Consider the following 20,467-nt stretch of genomic DNA (forward strand, 5'->3'; position numbering starts at 1 on the left):
CTCCCCAGGCTCTCTGCCTCCTGGGTGTCGTAGCCTTTCCCTCGGGCATGCCCCACCACCTGCTGTAGGGCTCCATGTTTTCTCACCAGCAGAAAAGCAATTGGGTTGGGTTCCTCCACCCCATGTCCCAGCTGACAGCCCCTCATGCTGCTGTGCGAAGCCATGTGCAGCAACCAGCAGCAAGAAATTCCCAGCAGCTGAATCCCAGGGGGCTGCAGAGATACGCAGAGGCGGCATCCCTGCAGCAGTCACCCCTGGTGCTGTGGGGTGGGAGGGGACAGGCCCCTGCTCCTGCCTGCCTGGTGCTTCATGCAGGGTGGGCACAAAGAGGGGCCGTCACCCACCCTGTGCCCACCTGTACGCACCCCCATGGTGGGCTCGGGAGGCTCCAAAACACACAAGGACGTGCAGGCTTCTCTCTGTCTTAAATTCCATTATTGCTACCTACTAAAAATTGCTATTCCTAAAGCAAGTATATACGACAAGTAGTGATAAATGACCCCAAGTAAAGCGAGTGTACACTTATGATCAGTTACTCACATGTATCCCTAAATACATACATTATTTCTAAACATTAGCATTATGGCACTCCTCAGCTTGCTCTCAGAGGTGGTGCAGATCGGTGCTGGACAGACCCTCGCTGAGGAGAAGGCCCACTCCGCAGAGCTGGAGCCCAGCCACCCCCAGCACGGGTCCAGCCCATCCAGGTCTCACATGGAGACATTCATGGTGGGGGCTCTCAGACACAAGCTACATTTGGGATAGAAATGGGTCATTTTGTGTAACATTAGAGACATCGGGGGATGTAGGATACCACCACCTGAGCAGCCAGTAGTTTTTTAATTTATCCCAGTACAAAATGTTTTACAAGAGGTTTGCTTGCCTGTCTCCGCAGCCAGGTTTTGAGGACTCCATTGGCATGGTGGCACTTCCACCTCAGCCACATTCCGCCTCAAGGCAGCTCAAGCTGCAGAAATCCCCTGGAGCTCCTCCACCAGATTCACCCTCCACCCTAGCAGTGTTACTTGTGCTGTGTTTACTCACCAGGATGCACTGGAGGTCCAGTTCCAGCAACTGCCAGCTAAAAGCAATGCTGACCTCCATGGCCAGGCCTTAACTAGAACAATGCAAATATTTCAGCTTAAATACCACTATAATCACACTCTGTTTAAGCACAGAGTTACAGCTGAATCCCCAATGTGTTGCATCTTGGTGTTCTTTTCCGTAACCTTTATTTTACATAATCACTACTTGACTGCTTAAAGCTTAGCATCACAGACATGGCTGAGCATCAGTGCTTTAAAAAAAAATAAAAAATAAAAAAAAATCCAGCAATTCAGATCTTAGAGCTCCTGAAAATAAGCCTTGTGAAAGGATGTTGGCTTTTAAGTATGTAAAACATCCTGTTATCTTGTGAGGTTAAGATGCAATGTTTTGTTTCAAACTTTTTAAAACTTTTTTTTTTTTTAATAGGTTCTTAAAAAGAACCTATTTCTTAAAAAGAACCTATTAATAAGTCAGCAGTAATTCCTCAGATTTCCAAAAGGCTCAAAAAATCAGTGAAATTACAGGCAACAAGTGCAATGACAGCCTTTTCCATGGGCTCAAAAATATGTTAAATCCCATGGATATCCTGATCACAAACATTCCCTATGTGCAATAGGTGTGGAGCCCAGCTCTGATGCCAGAGGAATGCAAGGGGGTGTTCTGTCAGCAGCAGCAGTGGTCAACTTGTGATCAACGTTTCCTCTTTGACACTGTGCAAGTACTTCTGTTGTTTTTCAGTGCAATTCAGTCAAAAAATACTAACTGAAATGTATTAAGTGTTTTATTGATAGAATAACATACAGAGTCCATCAACCATTACACAGTTCAGAGCCTAGCCATGTATTTAGGCGTGAAATTAAGATCCAATCTTACGTTCATTTCAAAATGGAATCTTCACTCGCTAGAAGGGAAGGAAAAACAAACGCAGTTAGGGCTACTTGTCACTCCCATGCAGCACTAAAATTTGCAAAGCACTAGCAGGATCAAAGGCTGCCCTCAATTATACCATTTCTTCCTAGCTGGCTTTTGTAATTCCCGCTTCTGCTTATTCAACAGAAGTGTATTTCTTTCCTCTAGGGTAAAGACACTTTTTTGTCTTACTCATTGGTAAATGACAGTTTCTTGGAACTGCCACTTCAAATAAGCCCAGATAGAGTTATCATTATAGATACTTACACTTACCCATTTTTAAAAAACAATCTTCCACTACTAAAAAAGATTCAAGTTAAGCAATTGCTTTTCGTACTGGAGAACCATGCCAAATTGCTGCTGAGAAAGCAGCCAGGCAATTACAGGACATTTAAATAGATTAACCATCCTAAGGACATCATCACAGAATTCCACTACCAAATTCAGTAGCAATCCTGTGGTACAGCACCTGTCCCTCAAAATGCAAAAAGCTCCAGCTAAACTAGAAAATATCTAAAAAAGTCAATTTAAATAGTTCAATGAAAGCTGCATATTTAAGGCGGTAGACCTGTGCAAAATAGCTATGCCTCCATTAAAGAATACTATTCAGCAACTTGATTATTTGATTTTATGTATGTATAGTTTGTTTGTGGTTAGTTTTAATGGGCTTTATTCAGCATTAACCTTTCTCAGGACAACACAAATGCCAATATTACCTACAGAAAAAGTAACTAAGCATGTAGCTACACCACATACAGCCAGGGTTATTAACCAGTAATCTTCAAGTCTTCCCTTATTTTCAGTGCACTTAAACTCAGGCCTAAGAGCATGTTCCGCTCTAATGATACTGGAAAAGCACAGAAGACCAAAGAAATAACACCGAGGATGAGAGAAAGCATGCGGCAGCAGGAATATTGTATGGCAGAAAGGAATGAGATATAAAAGCAGCAGGCTACCTTCATATTTTTTGTGAGACACCACAAATGAAGCTGACCTCTAACACTATGCCGGTGATTACATTTCAAAGTGACTCGCAATCACAAGCAGGTGTATAAGACATCGGATTTTGACCACCAGGTGCCTTTGTGAGAAAGGTGTAGCAGGGATAAACAGGGACACAGGTTTACTACACCCAGCTGAAAAGAGGTTGCTGAGTACAGGTAACACTCAACTCCGGAATACTGTTTCCAGAATGAACAACACTTTTCAGCTGCTTGTTTCCTCAGTGGAAATTCAGATAGCCACCTAACCTGGCCTAAGCTCTGCTAGGCTACAACACTGCTTTGCCCTGTTTCTCTGCACACACGGGCAGGATGGAGAGCCCTTCAGAGCCCTGGCCACCAGTCTGTGGACACACAGAGCCTGCAGCCCATGGCTCAGCACCTCGGGTGCACACAGAGCAGCGGCATGGCTCAGGTAATGTGCACAGTTACCTTCTGCAAGCTCCTTTGCGATCCTCTCCAGCTCCTCGCGCTTCTTCTTCTCCTCAGCCTCTACCCTCCGCTCCTCCTCGGCGATCGGCTTCAGGTAGTCTGCCGCCAACACGGGTGGTTACCGACAGGGTGCCCAGCGCTCGGGGGGGGGGGCACGCTGGGCACCTGCCAGCTCCCTCAGACCGGGATAAAAACCCAAAAGAGGGCGGCGAGGAGAGGCGCAGCCACACGGCCCCGCACCGCCCGGCGCTGCATGGGGCTGGGGGGAAATGGCGGCCGGGCGGCGGCCTCAAGGTGCCCTTGCGGGGCGGGAGGGAGGCAGGGGAGCAGGGACGAGCCCGGGGTGGCCGCGGAGCCCCCCGGGCGGCACTCACCGTATCGCTTCTTGCCGTAGATCATCCCCATCAGCAGGGCCGAGTAGCGGGTGAACTGCAGGGGAGCAAGAGACAAGGGTGTGCCCTCCGCTCAGACCCCGCCGCCCTGCCCTACCCCTGCCCCTGCCCGGCCATGCCCGGCTCAGCCCCGCGCCTCGCCTCGCCTCGCCTCAGGGCGAGATGGCGGCAGCGGCCGCCGCGGGCTCACCTTGATGAGGGGCGAGACCTGCACCGGGGGGATCATCCTGGCAGCTCGGCGAGGACGGGGCGGCGGAAGGCAACCGGCGGAAGGAGGCGGCCGCTGGAGGCCGGGGGGCGGTGGAGGGAAGGCGGGGAAGCACCGCCCGCCCGCCCCGTCCCGGCTCCGCCTCATGGCAGCCATGGCGCTGTACCCGCCAGGCGTCTGTACAGCCCCTCAGAAGGGAGCTGCCTGCAGTAAAATGTCAGATTATAAGAGCTGGGGGAGATCTGTGCTTCGCGCCCCGCTACAAAAGCGTCCCCCCTCTCTGCCCTGTTTGGTAATAGCGAACATGGGGTCAGCAACCAGGCACCGTGCTATGCTAACTAACCCCACAAGTTTTCCAACCAGAAGTCTGCAAGCCAAATTGCTGCAGTGAATTAAGGCTTTGGAGAGGGACTCTTCACTCAGATTGACAGCGATAAGACAAGGAGGAATGGTCTTAGACTAAGGATAGCTCTTCATTAGCAAGAAATTCTTCCCTCAGAGGGCGGTGAGGCCTTGGCACAGGCTGCCCAGAGAAGCTGTGGGTGCCCCATCCCTGGAGGTGCTCAAGGCCAGGCTGGATGGGGCTTTGGGCAACCTGGTCTGGTGGGAGGTGTCCCTGCCCATGGCAGGGGGTTGGTGTTGGATGATCTTTAAGGCCCCTTCCAACCCAAACCATTCTGTGATGACAATGCTGCCTGCCAGTGGCTGTTAGCATCTTCTGATGTCTCGAATGGATTCATGTTGAACATGAATTCATTAAGGCCAACCTGCCTGAACAAAAGAAACTATCATCATCTTGGAATCACAGTTTTATAAATGGAGAGACAATGGACTTTTCAAATACCCTCCCGTGAATGACCATGTTGTCAAACGTGACCTATTCACAGCTTCAGAGGTAGTTTTTCTTCAGTAGCAGTGCCAGTACCACAGGCAACAATTCCAGTGTCATTAGAACAAAAGTTTTACTGCAACTTTCCTTCTTTCTTCACATTCGTATTTTATTTAAACTGCTATTGGGACAAAGAATGTAACCAAAATCCTAGACTTCGGAAAGTGTCACCAGCAGGTAAAGGGAGGTAACTGCTAAGACCATGTCTAGAGTGCTTCATTCAGTTGTTGTTTCCTCAGTACACGAGAGCCAGTGACAGTCCAAACTGAGTACAGCAAAGGGCCATGAGGACAACAGAGAGGTTGGAGCGTCTCTCATGAAAGGACAGACAGGGAGCTGGGCCTGTTCAGCCCACAAGAGAAGGCTCAGGAGAAATCCTGCCCATGTTTAAGAATACATGATGGGGAGGAGTAAAGACTGAGCCGGTCCCTTCCTGGTTGTGCCCAGGGGTAGAACAAAACACGATGGGCACAAACTGAAATTCAGGAAGTTCCTTCAAAATGGACCACCACCACCACATTTTTTACTCTAAGGGTGTTAAATACTCAAACACATTGACTGGAGAGGTTGTGGAGTCTCTGTGTGTAGACACTCAAAGTCTGAATGGACACAGCCCTGAGCAACCTGCTCAAACCAACCCTAACTTGGCAAGCAGGGTTGGACTAGACAGTCTGCGGCTGTCCCTTTCAACCTCATCCATTCTTTTGATTCTGGGATTATTATAATCACTCTAAGTGTGTCACTTTAACTTTTCTAGAGGCAAAAAACCTGTGGCCATTAGTAATCCTGTAGAAAGTAACTTGTTAGATTTGGGAATATTATTTCTACCTGAGAATATCACAATTCAAATCAATGCTTTTTTCCAAAATGCATTTTGTTTCGTCAACTTATAAAAAATGTCAGTCAAAATGATCTTAAACCAACTCTGTTTATATGAAAACTCAGATCAAGTTTGCCTTCAAATTTAGGTTCTGAGACATTACGAAATTTTGTTTAAATACTACTACCCTGGCTACAGGAAAAAAAGTTCTTTCTGCAGAAGAAATCATTTATTTCCAAATGGGGAAAAAATAAAAAAGGAAAAATGCTTTATTTAGTCACTTTTATTTATTCAGTGCAATTCAAAGCATCCCTGTAAACGCTGGAATGAAACTCTGTGGTCAGATTCAGTTGCAGGTCTCATTTTCAAGTACCAACAAAAAAAGAATAAACCTTTCAAACCTTTTTTTACATCCAATTAAAAGTTTAGGTGTTTTTCCATGCTGCCTTTACGATCTGACTGTCTAAACACTACCTATCACAAAGCATGCAGGTTAGTTCTGTTTTTTTTTTTTTTACATCCATCAACTTCTCTGAGCTGAACCCCAGAACCTAAACTATTCCAGAGCTCACTCACACATATCTGATAAAAAAAAATTGGTATTAACACATATACTTACTATGACAAAAGATAAAAATTTGCAACAAGATGACCAAACTGCAAAAGCAGAAATAAAGGGCTGGAAGCTTTGCTGTTTTTCTTCACTGATTGAAATTTATTACAAATACAGATATTCACTGCTTACATGCCGACGGCATAGTTGAAACAAAAACACAGAACCAAAAGTGCTTTTATTAGTTATTAGAACGAAAGAGCAACACGTAACACATCACATAATCCTACTGCAAATCATTTATCCTAAACCAGGTATAAAACTCCTTGCATATTTGAAGATACTTTTTCACAAGAATTACACAATACTAAGGATTAGATGTCAGTACCAAGGTGCTTCAAACCAAAAGTACAAGTGCTTTCAGACTGATCTGAACTGAAACTAGATATCTGAATTTGTTCTCACTATCATTACTCCAAGCGTTATTTGCCAGAGCACTTTGGTTTTATTTTATTGTTGTTGTTATTGTTGTTTGTTTTGTGGTGCTTTTTTTTTTTTTTTTTGAACACCAAAATCCCCCAAATGCTTTTAAATAAAGCATTAAAGCTGTTAGGCACTAAGTTCAAGATACAAACGAATGCCTCTGCCAAAAAGAAATGTAAGGACTGACAAATTTACCTCTAGTCCCACAGCTCTTGAGATTTCTTCCCAGGAATATACCAAAACTAGTTCATGTAGTCACATGGATCCTCATTTGTGAAATACAGCCTTTCGAAAAAGAACAAGTATGACTGAAGAACTTGTGTTCAGGCAGCCTGGGAGAAGGCATATGGGTCTCAATTGCAACTTCTATCTGAACTTATGCTCAGAGTCATTCAGAATGAAGTAGTTTTCAAAACGCTACCACAAGTTTGTGGCTACACAGAAGAGGCAACGAAACCATAAAAAATAAAAATAAAATTAAAAGGGAGACCACCAATCTGTATACACAAATGTTTACAGTGATTCACCATCCAGAAAAACAGGTCTCCATCATCTCTTCCAAACCTCACTCCCTATCTTGTAGCAGCATAACCAGCTTCTACACCTGTGCTTGGTTGCCACAATGACTATCACAGGTCTGAAAAAGGATATTTTGCTGGGTATCTGTGTATTTCATCATCGATCATCACTGCAGTTGTACTTCAAGCAGCATTTGTTTCCAAAAGGTTAATTGTCAAGGTAGGGGAACATGCTTTCTGTCTTCCCTACTTAGCTCCTTCTCCCCCACCCCCTTATTTTTTTCAGTTACTGGTTTTGCAGAGTCTCAAGCATGACCAGCTACAGCTGAAGTATGACCCAGTTATGGCAAACACAGGCTTTAATTTAGATCAATACAGATTACACATCAAGACAATGCGAGTTAGAAGAATTGCAATTAATGTTGCAACTTCGCATGCACTGCATGGAAATTTAGGACAGTGTATCAGTAGGAGACAAACATGCCTCCTCCTCTTCTAGCAGTACAACCTTCCGCCTGGAGAGAGACATCACAGACTTTATGAGAGTTAAGGAAATTCTAACAAAAATGCGCAAGGCAAGAAAAGCAAATGGGATTACAATCTGCATAAGATGGAAAATTTCTGTGCTAAATTCACTTAACAAGCACGTTAGAAAGAAGGCCCCTAGGCTTACGCAAGGGTAGAGAGCCAGCTTGGCAAACATGAAGGCATGCTCCTTGCCACCATACCTAGCAAAAGGATGCAACGTTTCCCTTTCATGCAGGAGGGCTGTAGTCCATATTGCAAACTGAAATATGCTGGCAAAGAAAGTAATAACACAGCTGACCTGAATGGCTTCTATTTCATTGTGAGACTTCTCTGCAAATTCACTGGTCAGCTGGTAAGCCAGTGGAAGCCCGCCAATGAATGCCAATGAAAGTATATTAAGCAGTCCCATTAATCGGGTGGCTTTTGTTACATATAGGAAAAGTGAGTGATGGACAAACCACAGGAGACCAATTGTTACAAATGAGCCAAAGTAGGCAAGGTAGTTTGGCCCATATTCACTTAAAGCTTCAAGAAGGCTGCCATGAAACTTCTCTCTCACTTCTCTTGGATCGGGGACATTGTCTTCACTGTGGAGAGAAAACTCACTTTACTTTGCATGTTAGTTTTATAAAAACACTCCTGGGGCAACAGTTAAGTATTTTGTTTTAATCTGGGTGTGTAGGAAAGAACAGGCATCCACTCTGTAGTTCTCTAGTTTGTACCTCAAAAGAAGCATTTCAAATAAAAGTTCATGAATTAAATTAAATCTGAAAGGAAACACAAAAGAAAATTGGCTTTCCTTCAGGTTAATTTAATAAAGCTGCCACAGGGACTAAACAGCTTTTGTTGGTAAAAGACTTTTATCTGAAAACACATCTAAACATAAAGGAGACTTTGTCCTTCAAGACTCTCCAACCCAATATACGTTAAACAGACTAATGATTAGTACTTCTGAAATGTGCTAAAAATATCTTCCATTTGTGCTCTGTAACTTTCCAAAATATCACACTTGAGATAACCACTACAGGCTTTAGAAGTAAAAAGCAACGTTTGGTTAGCTTTATTTCCTCAGATATTACATATAGACATGAATTGGCATTATAGTTAACACTAATTGTCAGAGGCAACACAAAATCTTACCATATGTCCAAAATGAGCAAGGTTGCTACAATGGCATAGACTCCATCGCTGAATGCTTCTACCCGTTCCTTACTCAGAGGCTCACTAAGGTAAAAACTAAAGGTTTCTAAGCTATGGTATTCCTCTTCTTCATTTCTCTGACCTGGAAAACAAACCTGGATGTATACTAATGAAAGACAAAAATCAGACAGTACAAAGCAAGGTACTTAAAGCATTAAAAAACAAAAACAACAACAACAACAAAAAACCTACTGTGATCTCCCTTTTTCTTTCTCTCCACCCCTCAAAATCTTTCCATAGAAAGAAGGGTCCTATCCACCTACACGTCACTCATTCCACTTTTTTTCCTGCAGCCGTGGCTCCCCCTGAAGTTCATGTTGCTTCCCTACAGGACAAGCACAACAGAGACAAAAAATCCCTGTCCTTTAAACCGTGTAGCAGACCATCTCCACCAAATGAACACGGGCCCAAAGCTCTAACTGAACAAAATATTTGAGCTAAACAAATCAGATGCTGTGCCAGGAGGGCACAGGATGGCTTCCCCAGGAAGCCTTAATAACTGTGGGTCCCCAAAGACACTGTGGAGAACTTATACTGCACAGGAAGAAAAACCTCACTGCAGAACCGGGGCTGCACTGGCACATGAAATCACCTGCTTTAAAATAAATCCAGCCTTTCGCCGGAAGATGGGGCTCTGGAGCTTTTAAGGAAAACATCAAACTCATCCCTAAAGACTGAGCTTTGAATTGCCCAGCTAGCCAAGCTGCACCACCTCAGGAGTATAGATTTGATGAAGAAAAAGCCTGCAGTTTCCAGAATTAAAGAGAGAAACACAATTAAAAAGCAAGTGTAAACACATCTCAATCAATATAACAGTAAATTACGTTAGCCATCTGACAGGGTTAGACAAATACAGCCTTGACCTGGCTGTGAACAGCGGTGTGCCCACTGCAGCAGGCACAGCAAAATATCTCTGCCCATTTTTTCTCTGGATCTGAGACTCTGGCTTCAGCTGTTTCAAAGCATTTCTACCTGTCTAATCCTGCTTCTGCATGGCAGAATCAAATAGGTTCCTATTCGTAGCAAACAAAGATAGACTTGTCCTGGGCTAAAATGGAGCAGCAGAGGCACAAAGGTGTTACTCTGCTGACTCACCTATGCAGTGCTTATTCCAAAGACATACATCTGTTTGGTATTTTTCTGCTCAGTTAATATTACTCTCAAAGGGGGGCAGTGCCTCTTTTGGCTAAATAGCTTGCATGGTAACATCTCCTCTTTTATTTTGGCACCGGCAACATCTCTCCTCAGTAGAGTCTCAGCAGAGCTGAATAGCAGAAGTGGCTGTTGGCACGGTTATGCAATGGTCAGTGTTGACAGAAAGGGGGCGGAAGGAACCTCAGCAAGGAGCATGAGGGAAGGCAGCATGGATTTAGGCTGCCTTTAGCCATGTGTGAATTTAAACCACAGCAGTTAGATACGTAAGGCATAATGCACTGAACAGTTACTTACACTAGATGTGCTTCAATTACATATCTGCTTGTTACAGACTCTCAAACATGCTGCTGATTGCTGGTTTGAGAATGTGGGACCATAGAGTACTGCTGGGAAATGATACAGGTACAGAGCTTGCTTTCTATATTTTTCTGTCCTCATTCTCCTTTTTTAGAAGGGAAGAAGGATTGCCTGCAGCCATCACTCAGCAAAAAACAGAGAGGTTTTGCTTTCAGAAACAACTTAGTAATGCATACCTTACATATACATGTATCTATTAGTAAATTAAAGGGAAAGCAGGGGGCTACGGAGAAACTGGAAGCAAAGCAATAAAACACCAAATCACTGTACGCCAAGAGTGAAATTGGAAGTAGAGTTAAAATTACTTCATTCCGTGCTATTTGGATAACATGTTGACAACCTAATAACATATCTGAACATACTCCCTAGAAATGCTCTTACTCACCCAAAACCTTGGTTTTACACCACGTAATGAATCGAGACAGATGTGGAAAAATGATTACAAGCCCGAGAAGTACGTAAGACTATGGAGAAAAAAATAAACAGAGGTTAAATTTAGTTATCAAAATGTAAATTTCTTTCTAAGTTTAACATTAAACTGTTATTCTCAACCTTTAGGTATAATCACATTGAGAAAAAAAATCTTGATTTTATGACATGGAAATGACTCACCTGAAATCAACATGCACCTCTTGAATATTACATGTGCATCCTAATGCTTTTTGATAGCTAGTTTAGTTTTGATAGCTAGTTTAGTGCCAGCTATGAATACTGAATTAAATCAGGAAGAGAAATAATCCTGCTAACAAATGCAGTAACGATTTCTTGGGAGTTTGGAGAACCGTTGCATATTTCTAATACTATCTGTCACTTGCCACTCAACCTGAAATGTCAAGTTTGACAGCTAAAACTCCTAAGCACCCCTGCATTGTGCTGGCAAGTTATTTGGATAACAATGTAATAACGTGATCAGGAAAGGCTGTAGACAACAAAACCAGAAAACAAACAAGAAAAGCACAAAATACTTTCTTTGGTTGAATCACAATTTTAATTCCAGCAGGCTGCACAAAAAATGTATTGAAATAAGGTGATGGAGGGTGGTGGCAAGGAAGGAGATATAAAGGTTTCTTAAGCTAAAGCAAAGAAACAGCCGTGAGGGATACTCTCAAGGACAGAGCTCTTCGCAGATTTTGACCAGCATTCTGTAAGAACTTCATAAAATTCTTTGAATCTCTGCTGGTTCCTTTATGTCTTTGATGAAGGCAGAAGCTCTGCTAAGCATCTCTGTGAAGAGTCATTATTACAAAAACACCCCATCTCTCTCAAATTTGAATACATTTATTTCAACAAGTTCCCTAAAAAAAGACCATGATTTAAGTGTCTGTGTCCTGAACTTTACATGCTTTTTGAAGTGTGTAACTGTCTCTGTCCCATTGTGCCAGCTGTACTTAGGGGGGAATTTGCATATGCTGCATGTCTCTGTGTACTACTTCTGTCCAAAAAACAGCTCAGTGGGTCACAAGTGGTTCACAGACTGCACAAGTCTAAACACAAGTGCAACCTGTAGATTAATTTGACTGATGTTAATTAAAAAAAAATAAAAATACTAGTGAACTAGAGAGAGAAGGAAGTAACAGGGAAGACTGAGATGAGGAGAGTATTTTGTTAAAATTGGATATTTTCATGCTTGGACTCATAATTGGCCCTTTTATCAATAGTAACCAAAATTTTGTGGTAAAAACATTGATTATTTTCCATGGTTATTAATATGTAGATGCAACCTTACCACTTAATAAAGGTGGCCGAGGCTGCCATAAGTGCAGGCTTTAGTGAAAAACATTTGTTTTGAGATGCAGGTTGGCTAACTGGTCTATTTATTCAATTCCTTCTTGCACCTTGCGAGTACAGCAATTATATTCACCTATCTTCAGTTGTGCAGTGTGATGTTTATTTCATGTAACCTTTCACATTATCTCACTGACTTACGGTAAGCAAAATGCTAAGTTACTGTTTAGATCTGCTTCTGAAGATCAATTAAGGGAATCATTACAAAAACCAAGGCTAAGCAAGTAAAGCAAATACTGTAGCAGAATATTCTTTGAAAACCCATGCAAAATTCATAGATTAAACAAAATTGGCCTGTATGAATTGAAAACATACAATGCAAAATAGCAACCATGATTACATCACCATAAAACCAGCAACTGAGAAAGTCTGCATATTTAACATGGACACCATTATTTTAACACAGGCACAAACACAGATAATACATACTGCTGTACCCAAGTACTCTGTTAACTGGGAGAACTTACCAAAGGAATAAAGAAAAAGGAAAAGACGGCTGCTAAAAAACATAAAATCGGTCCTCTTAGGATAATCTTCAAGATATGACGCTTATAGAAATTCTGATTTTCAGACACTTGTATCTGTTGATTCAGTAAGTGTGGGTGATAGAATCCATACAGTACTATCACAGCCTGCAAGGAGAAGAGCGTTACTGAAGGTAATACACACAAGTAAACACAGCATTTCAGCACTATAACTGCAAAATTATAAATAAACAAATATATTTACAAATTCAAGAACACATTCAACCTTATTTTTCACTCCCACATGGAGGACCTGTCTTAGAAACTCTGCGATTTCACACTTTTCTGTGTATCAGGATTTTAGTTTCCTCTGCAGAGCATGACATGACGATGGATCTTACATGAAGAAGGCAGGCCTCCACAGCAAGGAACAGAAAGTGACAAGGCACTGTTCCAGGCAACAAACAGTGCCGTGCTATGTACTTAGCACTGAGTCAGAAAGCCTCTCTCTGTTCACTCAGCCACTGCTGTGTGGCTCAGTGGGAACTTAGGCAGGCAAGGTCTACTACTATTTCATCAATATTTAAATTTAAAGAATTTAAAAAAAAAATTAAAGAGAGGGAAGAAATTCTGTGGGTCAGCTGATTTAGCTGCATATATCAGTTTCACAGGACAGTGTCAATCATCTCATTAGAACGTGTTTTCTCACAGCAACAGGCGCAGCTTTGAAAAATACTGCTATACAAAAGAAAAAGACACTTAGCAATTTATATCCACAGTTAATAAACCTAATTTTAGTTCTGCCCAATAGAATCTAGGCTCTAAGAGTGAAAATGTAAGGGGATAGCTCTAATACCTGTATAAGGCCAATGACAACAGCGCAGACACTGAACAGGAATATTCCAAAAGGTACTCCTGGAAAGGAGGCCATTAAGGAAAACTAGAAAAAATGCAACCAGATCAAACATTTAGTTTGGAAGCAACGTAGGAACAACAACAGAGGAAAAGGAGTATTCTTCATTCGATACTGAAACTTTAAAGCATAAACACTTGGCTTTCTGATATAATTCCACTAAATGCACTTTCTAGCCACAAGCACATGCAAGCATCCCAACAGAGGGTATCTGGATAGACGGCTTTGCTCATATGCTGATACTGCTAAAATTCACCCCCTCTAATGCTATGTCTTCTTAATAACTACAGGCTGATTTGCAGCTGAGCATGAAGTTTAACATTTTCAGTAGACGAGATGTTCATAACTGAATATTCTTGATATTAAGATACCTTCTTGAACCTTTTAATTTCTCTACCTCCATGGCTGCTTGTTGTATCAACTTCTGAAGCTTCATTAGGTGAGACAAAAAAAAAAAAAAAGAAAAAAAAAGAAGCGGGCAGTAAAAGTGTGTATTAGGGTAACACAGCTAACTTTCCAAAAATTATTTCAGCTTGGAGGCAAAGGAAGAAGTAGGTGCTCTTGCTGACAAAGGCCCTTTTGCTGACCACAGCTTTATTCTTTGCAGATTAATACATAACACAGATATATCCATGGAGAAACAAATTACTAGATCATCAAATCTGCATATTTAAAAAGTAGATACTTTTTGCTAGAACCACCACTGCTGAATAAGCCACAAATGATACCAAAAACTCTCTCCAGGTTACAAGAGTAAAATACTCTGCTATCTAAAGAGGAGTTTGAAATACAGGTATAGTTCCCTTACAAAATTCAAAATTCTCATCAGTGAACTTTGACATTCAATTCATCTGCTTCTTTTAAATAAAACCTGGGATACTATGGCTTTCCATGGTTATAATTTATCTTACACATTACCCATTTTCTGCCAGGCCTACATATGACATGCAGGAGATGAAGAATTTTCAGAAAATTCTTCCTTTTTTTTTTTTTGATGAATTTTAAGAAATTAAGGATTAATGCACTAATTGTAAAATTAACTGCTAGAATGGATTCAGGGTTTACACTATAATAATAGTCTCCTGGCTTTCGGAATACTTTGGTATAACCTCTCCAAATAAGGAAAAAACCGTAACATAAATATATGTCAACATTTAGAAAAGTACTTACAGTGTATGGCAAGAAAGTTATGATCATCATACAAGCCTAAAGAAAAGAAAAAAAGTGTACTGAAACACTAGGTGAACTACAAGCAAGCAATAGCATCATTTAAGATGTAGCCAGAGAATGTAACACAAACAACTCAAATGCAAGTGTTGCATCTTGAGAAGAAAACATTTCTGAAGTGGCTGAGCTATGACTGAAAGATACAGCCAGTTCTGTACACACCTTCAAGGTTTGCTGTGCAAACTGTACACACTTATTTTAGAAAATTCTACAGTTTTCTTTACAGTGCCACAGATAAAAGTCTTCCTTATGGCTCCTAACAGACTTCTCACTGGACTAGCAATGCCAAAAATAGAAGCGCCTCCTTAGGATGTGTGATTTCCCTTGACAAAGCCATTAATTTCTGATCATAAATTTTTCAAATATTAGCTAAGGAAGGACAAACAAACAAACCTAAAACAGGCAGAAAAGATGATCAGACAGGGGGAAGCACCTCTCCTGTGAAGAAAGGCTGAGGGAGCTGGGGCTGTCCAGGCTGAAGAAGAGAAGGCTCCAGGGAGACCTCCTTGTGGCCTTTCAAAACTTAAAGGGGTCTTATAAAAAGGATGGAGAGGGACTCCACTCAAATAGATAATAACAGGACAAGGGGGAATGGTCTTAAAACTAAGAGGACAGATTTAGATTAGACATTAGGAAGAAATTCTTCACTGTAAGGGGCCATGAGTCTGGCACAGGCTGCCCAGAGAAGCTGTGGATGCCCCATCCCTTGAGGTGCTCAAGGCCAGGCTGGATGGGGCCTTGGCCAGCCTGATCTAGTGGGTGGCATCACTGCCTATGGCAGGGTGCTGAAGTTGGATGATCTTTAAGGTCTCCTCCAATCCAAGCCATTCAATGTTTCTATGAAATGCATAATTTTGAAAGCTAAATTACAGAAAAATTATATGCCTTAAACAACTCTTCTTACATGAATTCTTGTAGTGTTCTCACAGAATTTAAACTCAGTATTTTTTAGTCACAAAAGTTAAACAAACTGTGTAATTGTACATTGTTGAGAGAACCGAATTTTAAGCAATATAGTAAAAATACAAAGCTTTATCTGAAAGCAGAAATACACTTTCCATTGCAGCATCCCATTACAACTAACTGTAACCAAGATATTACAAGGTAGCTCATTAAAAAATACACACCCAAATAAAGAAAGATTTTTTAACAGATAAGGTTTAGGAAAGAGTGAATCTCAAAACACTGCATCAGAGACTGGTCTCTCAGACGTAGTTTTTTTTAAGATTGTGTTTCAAATAAGCTTCACAATGAATTTCTGGGTAACTCAAACATAGAAATGGCTGAAACCTTAACTCAAACTCAAACCCATAGCTATCATTTTTGCCACAAAAGACATAAAATGTCATTTTCTCAAGTCTGGAGGAAAAAAGTCACATAGACCAGGAAAGTCAAAAGCTTTGTGCTTAGGTGCCTCTTGAGTTCCCTAAGATGAACTTCCACCTAACCTCGTGCAGATCTTCTTTTGGTGTACTATGCAAGTTAAAAGCAAGTTAGTTATCAAACATGTCCTTTGGCGAAGAGGAATTAAAGCTCTCTGTACCTTATGGGCTTTGAAATTTGGTGGAATTGATTTAAATTAGAAACATTCTGTTGTATGTATACAGTCTAAAGAAAAAGTGACCTACAGTTGGTAGCTAATCACAGGTATGTTGGGTAAGACTCACCAGATTTAGAAGCGCAAGGACGTCATCTATAAGTTCTATCACCTGAAACAACCTGTCAAGGCAAGTTAAGATACCATGAACAAGCCAGCTCCCGAAATACGTTACAACACTGCATACAAATTATACATTTATTGTATTATAGGGGAACCTGATTTCCCTTGCTCCAGAATTTAGGCAAGCAGTCCAAGTGCTACCAAAACATAAACTCAAACATGGAAGTCACTTGTTAGAAAAAAAAAATGAAAAGCTAGATATGAACAGTCAAGTCCAATCAATGGAAAAGTTGTTAAGAACCCCATTTCTATTTGAAGGACAAGTGGCATAAGACGTATCAAACTGACCTCTTATTTTTATTTTTTATTTTTTTGGTTCTATCCTTCCTCTGCACTTGTAATTGTATCTTTACTGTGAGGTAAATTTAACTGTTGTTAAGAGCCAATTCAAGTGTGAAAAAGGAATCAAGATGGCCATTCTGACACATCAAGGCGCCACAATCCTAACAATGCAGAGAGCTACAAATGGGTATCACACCTTGGAAAATGGAACACAGGAGGTAATCACAGGTTGCGCCTCTGACAGAATAGGATCAATCCACTTACTTAGAGGAAAAACAGTGGTAATATTTGCTAATGTGATAAATTAAAAAAGCACTGCCATGATTGCTTACAGTGTCCCATCGTTGGAAGTATTCAAGGCCAGGCTGGATGGGGCTTTGAGCAACCTGGTCCAGTAGGAGGTGGCCCTTCCCAATAGGATGGTGGGGGAATTCGATGATCTGTAAGGTCCCTTCCAACCCAAACCATTCTATGGCCCTGTGATTCCAATACTGTAGAGAGTAAACTGCAGAGCTGCCTTGATTTTTAGCTTGACTGAGAGGATTTTAATAATACCATAGAGATAACATTTATTCAGGCCATGTTTCCTTTAAAACTATCCTATCTATTTATTCACAGCGTTCTAATATACGCTGACTTAGAAATTAGTAACACTCAGTTATACTTTATGTTTTCCTTAATTTTTAAGAGGCTATTGCTTTACCCAGAAAGAAGTACACCAAAGACCGACTCATATTTCAGCTCACCTGTTAACACTGCAAGGTGTTCACTAGAGGTAAGCATATCAAGTTTGAAAAACAAAATGTTGCTTTGGACTATAGCTGTTTGCTATCTAATTATTGTAAATACTTGGATGTATTACCAAGAATCCAGGCTATTAGGGAAAAAAAAATGACAAATTAGAATTGCCTCTGTACAACTGATCTCTAAAGAAAGCAAAGTTTAGAAAAGTGGTTTATTTTTTAGTGACTTCATTAGAACACAATCTAAACTGTCTTTAAATAAATGGATTTGGAAAGAGGACCAGCTTACCTTGTTCTTAAGAATAAAAACCCTCAAAATACTATGGCAGAAGAAAAATAAAATGCTTGCAGCCCTACCCCCACAAAACACCTGCATATTAATTTCCTTTTGACTACTAAGGTACGTGTAAGCGGCAAAGTGGCAATGTCCACAGCTGTGGAAAATGCAGCATCTGCAACATCACAACTAGTTTTGCAAGAAGCACTGCTGAGGACTGAAAAAGACAAGTTTTAGGCCAGCAGTCCTATCTGGATTCCTCTATTTGTGCATCACACAACTTAAAATGTCATGCTTTTTCAGCATACTTTTACGTTTAATTCCATCAAGAATATTAAGTGAAATGAGGAGTAACTCTGAATTTAAGGACATATAATACTTCTTTTTCTTTGTATCACAGTTTCTATAGTGTAGAAACACATTAAGTCACTGATTAGGATAGCACTTCTTACAGTGTATTTTCATAATTACTATCCAACAACAAAAAGTCCAGAAACATATCAGCAACATAGGAACGTATCAGACAGAAGGTGATCTTCTGCCCTTTTAAACAACAGCTTTTCTTTGACTCTGTAGTGGAGTTAAACATTTTTGCTTGTTCCTACCTTACATGAGCTGCCCATGCCACTGTGACTATTAAGAAGGTCATCAAGTAGACTGCAATTTTTGTTAGAAGAAGTTGCTGAACGCTTTCACCTAGTTTCTGAAACAAAATAAAAAGTGTCACCCAGACAGAAAGAAAAAATAGTTATTTTCTGAAAGTACTAGCATTACTTACAAGTGGGAATGACATGCAGTCATACAGAGTATTTTTTTGAAAACGCTTGCCAGTAATGCAGTTTTCGTCCAATAGTCTTTTTTTTTTTTTACCATCACGTAGACAAACTGTATTAGACACTGATAAGTATACTGAAATGTGTAGTTAATGGACTATGATATTCCAACACAACTCTTCAACCTGTAAAATTTGGGCTTTCCAGACCTCAGTTCACCCTTTGATTCATTCATGCACTCTCACATTGCTGTTACTGTGATAATGCATTTTAGGAGAAGGGCTGGCTACAAAACATCCCTATTATTTCCTTAACAGTGACTTCTGAAGTAAAAGCATCCTACGGATTTTCATATGATGATTATTCACAATGAGGCAGGGAAGAGCTCAACCACATCAGTTCTGCACATACCACCACAACATCAGAATAGATTACACAGACTGATGCAGTGTATTTGCTGGATCATACCCGAGTTTCCTAAACTGAGGCAAAACGTTCAACATTGAGTCTAGCTCTGTTTTTAAGAGCGGATAAACAAACTGTGATTAAAAAAATTGTGAATCTCCTCAAGAGACTACATTGCATTGCCCAACACTCCTGCTTCATTCTGATTTAATTTTCTGTAGTCCCTTTTTATTATTATTATTATTATTATTATTATTATTATTATTATTACAGTTGTGATTAAACTGGTCTTAAAGCCAGCACTACATTAAGTGGCTTCTCTGACAGATGATATATTACAAATAAGAGCTGATTTTTATTTATTTTTTAATTTTTTTTTTTTCTGGAAGATGCTTTGGTTTGACAGGTAATTTATCTTCATACAAAAGTATGAAATCTATGTATAATAAAAGTATAAAATGTATGTATAATAAAAGTATAAAATCTATGATGTGTATACATATACATTTCATTCAGGTTTTATGTCACTACTCCTGTAGATTACACGGATCTTCAGTATTTAAAATTTTTCACCTTGAGTTCAACAGCTCCTCCTCCTAGAGGAAATTTCTTGTTAGATATAACGTTATTTAGCTTTCTTTGTGAAGTTTGGAGCTTGAACTGAAGTGGGGTGTTAAATCAGGACGTCACATGCATGTCCAAAGATACCAGAAACAACAACAACAGAACAAGAACAGCAGAGATACCTGATCGGGGTGTATTTTTGTGTGGGCCACAGGCAGAATCTGAAAGAAGAAAGCCCAATTAGCACACACGCAGCTCATTTCCTCGCTCGGAGCCTGAATGAAGCCCAACACAACTCCAGACGGCTGCAGATAGACATTCGCGCAGTCCCGGCTCCGTGCTCCCCGCACCCCCCCGGTCCCTACAAACCCGGGCAGCCCGGGGCTCACCATCACGGTGGCGATGATGGAGAGCAGCGCGTCGCTGTAGGCCAGCAGCCGGTGCGAGGTCTGCGTGCTGCTGCCCAGCTCCAGCTCCAGCGCCCGGCCGTGCAAAGCCTCCCCCGGCACGGCTCCGGGGACGGGGCCCGGCGTGGCGGCCCGCGGAGCCGACATGGCCCCGCCGGCAGCCGGCGCCTCCCGCGGGGCGGTGGCGGGGCCCGGCCGGGAAGCGGGCCCGAGAGACGCCGGCCCCGCCGGGCAGGAGAGCAGCGGAGCGGCCCCGGGGCACGCGGCGGGAGGCGGCTGCCGACCGTGGCCCTGCCCCGCCGCTCGCCGCCGCACCGGCACCGCCACCGCTGCGGGAGCTGCGTGTGCCCAGCCCCGGGCGGAGCGGGATGAGGGGAGGCCTCATGGCGGCCTGCAGCTCCCTCACCAGGGGAGC

General features: G+C 41.7%; 2 protein-coding genes across 2 annotated transcripts; both read right to left on the reverse strand.

Annotated features, from left to right (window-relative positions):
* Window positions 1-1,810: 1,810 nt before the first annotated feature.
* On the reverse strand, window positions 1,811-4,108 carry ATP5ME (ATP synthase membrane subunit e). Its single transcript, XM_084503506.1, has 4 exons — window positions 3,972-4,108; window positions 3,764-3,818; window positions 3,390-3,488; window positions 1,811-1,948 (listed from the first exon to the last, which is right to left on the reverse strand). Exons 1-4 carry the CDS (start codon window positions 4,005-4,007, stop codon window positions 1,923-1,925), a joined length of 216 nt encoding a protein of 71 aa, XP_084359632.1. The 5' UTR covers window positions 4,008-4,108; the 3' UTR covers window positions 1,811-1,922.
* Window positions 4,109-6,754: 2,646 nt separating this feature from the next.
* On the reverse strand, window positions 6,755-20,410 carry TMEM175 (transmembrane protein 175). The gene is made up of 10 exons (XM_084503507.1): window positions 20,035-20,410; window positions 19,828-19,866; window positions 18,509-18,606; window positions 16,549-16,600; window positions 14,825-14,860; window positions 13,598-13,681; window positions 12,745-12,909; window positions 10,878-10,956; window positions 8,921-9,062; window positions 6,755-8,367 (listed from the first exon to the last, which is right to left on the reverse strand). Exons 1-10 carry the CDS (start codon window positions 20,197-20,199, stop codon window positions 7,704-7,706), a joined length of 1,524 nt encoding a protein of 507 aa, XP_084359633.1. The 5' UTR covers window positions 20,200-20,410; the 3' UTR covers window positions 6,755-7,703.
* Window positions 20,411-20,467: the final 57 nt, after the last annotated feature.

Source organism: Aythya ferina, assembly GCF_964211825.1.
Source record: "Aythya ferina genome assembly, chromosome: Z".
Lineage (NCBI taxonomy): Eukaryota > Metazoa > Chordata > Aves > Anseriformes > Anatidae > Aythya > Aythya ferina.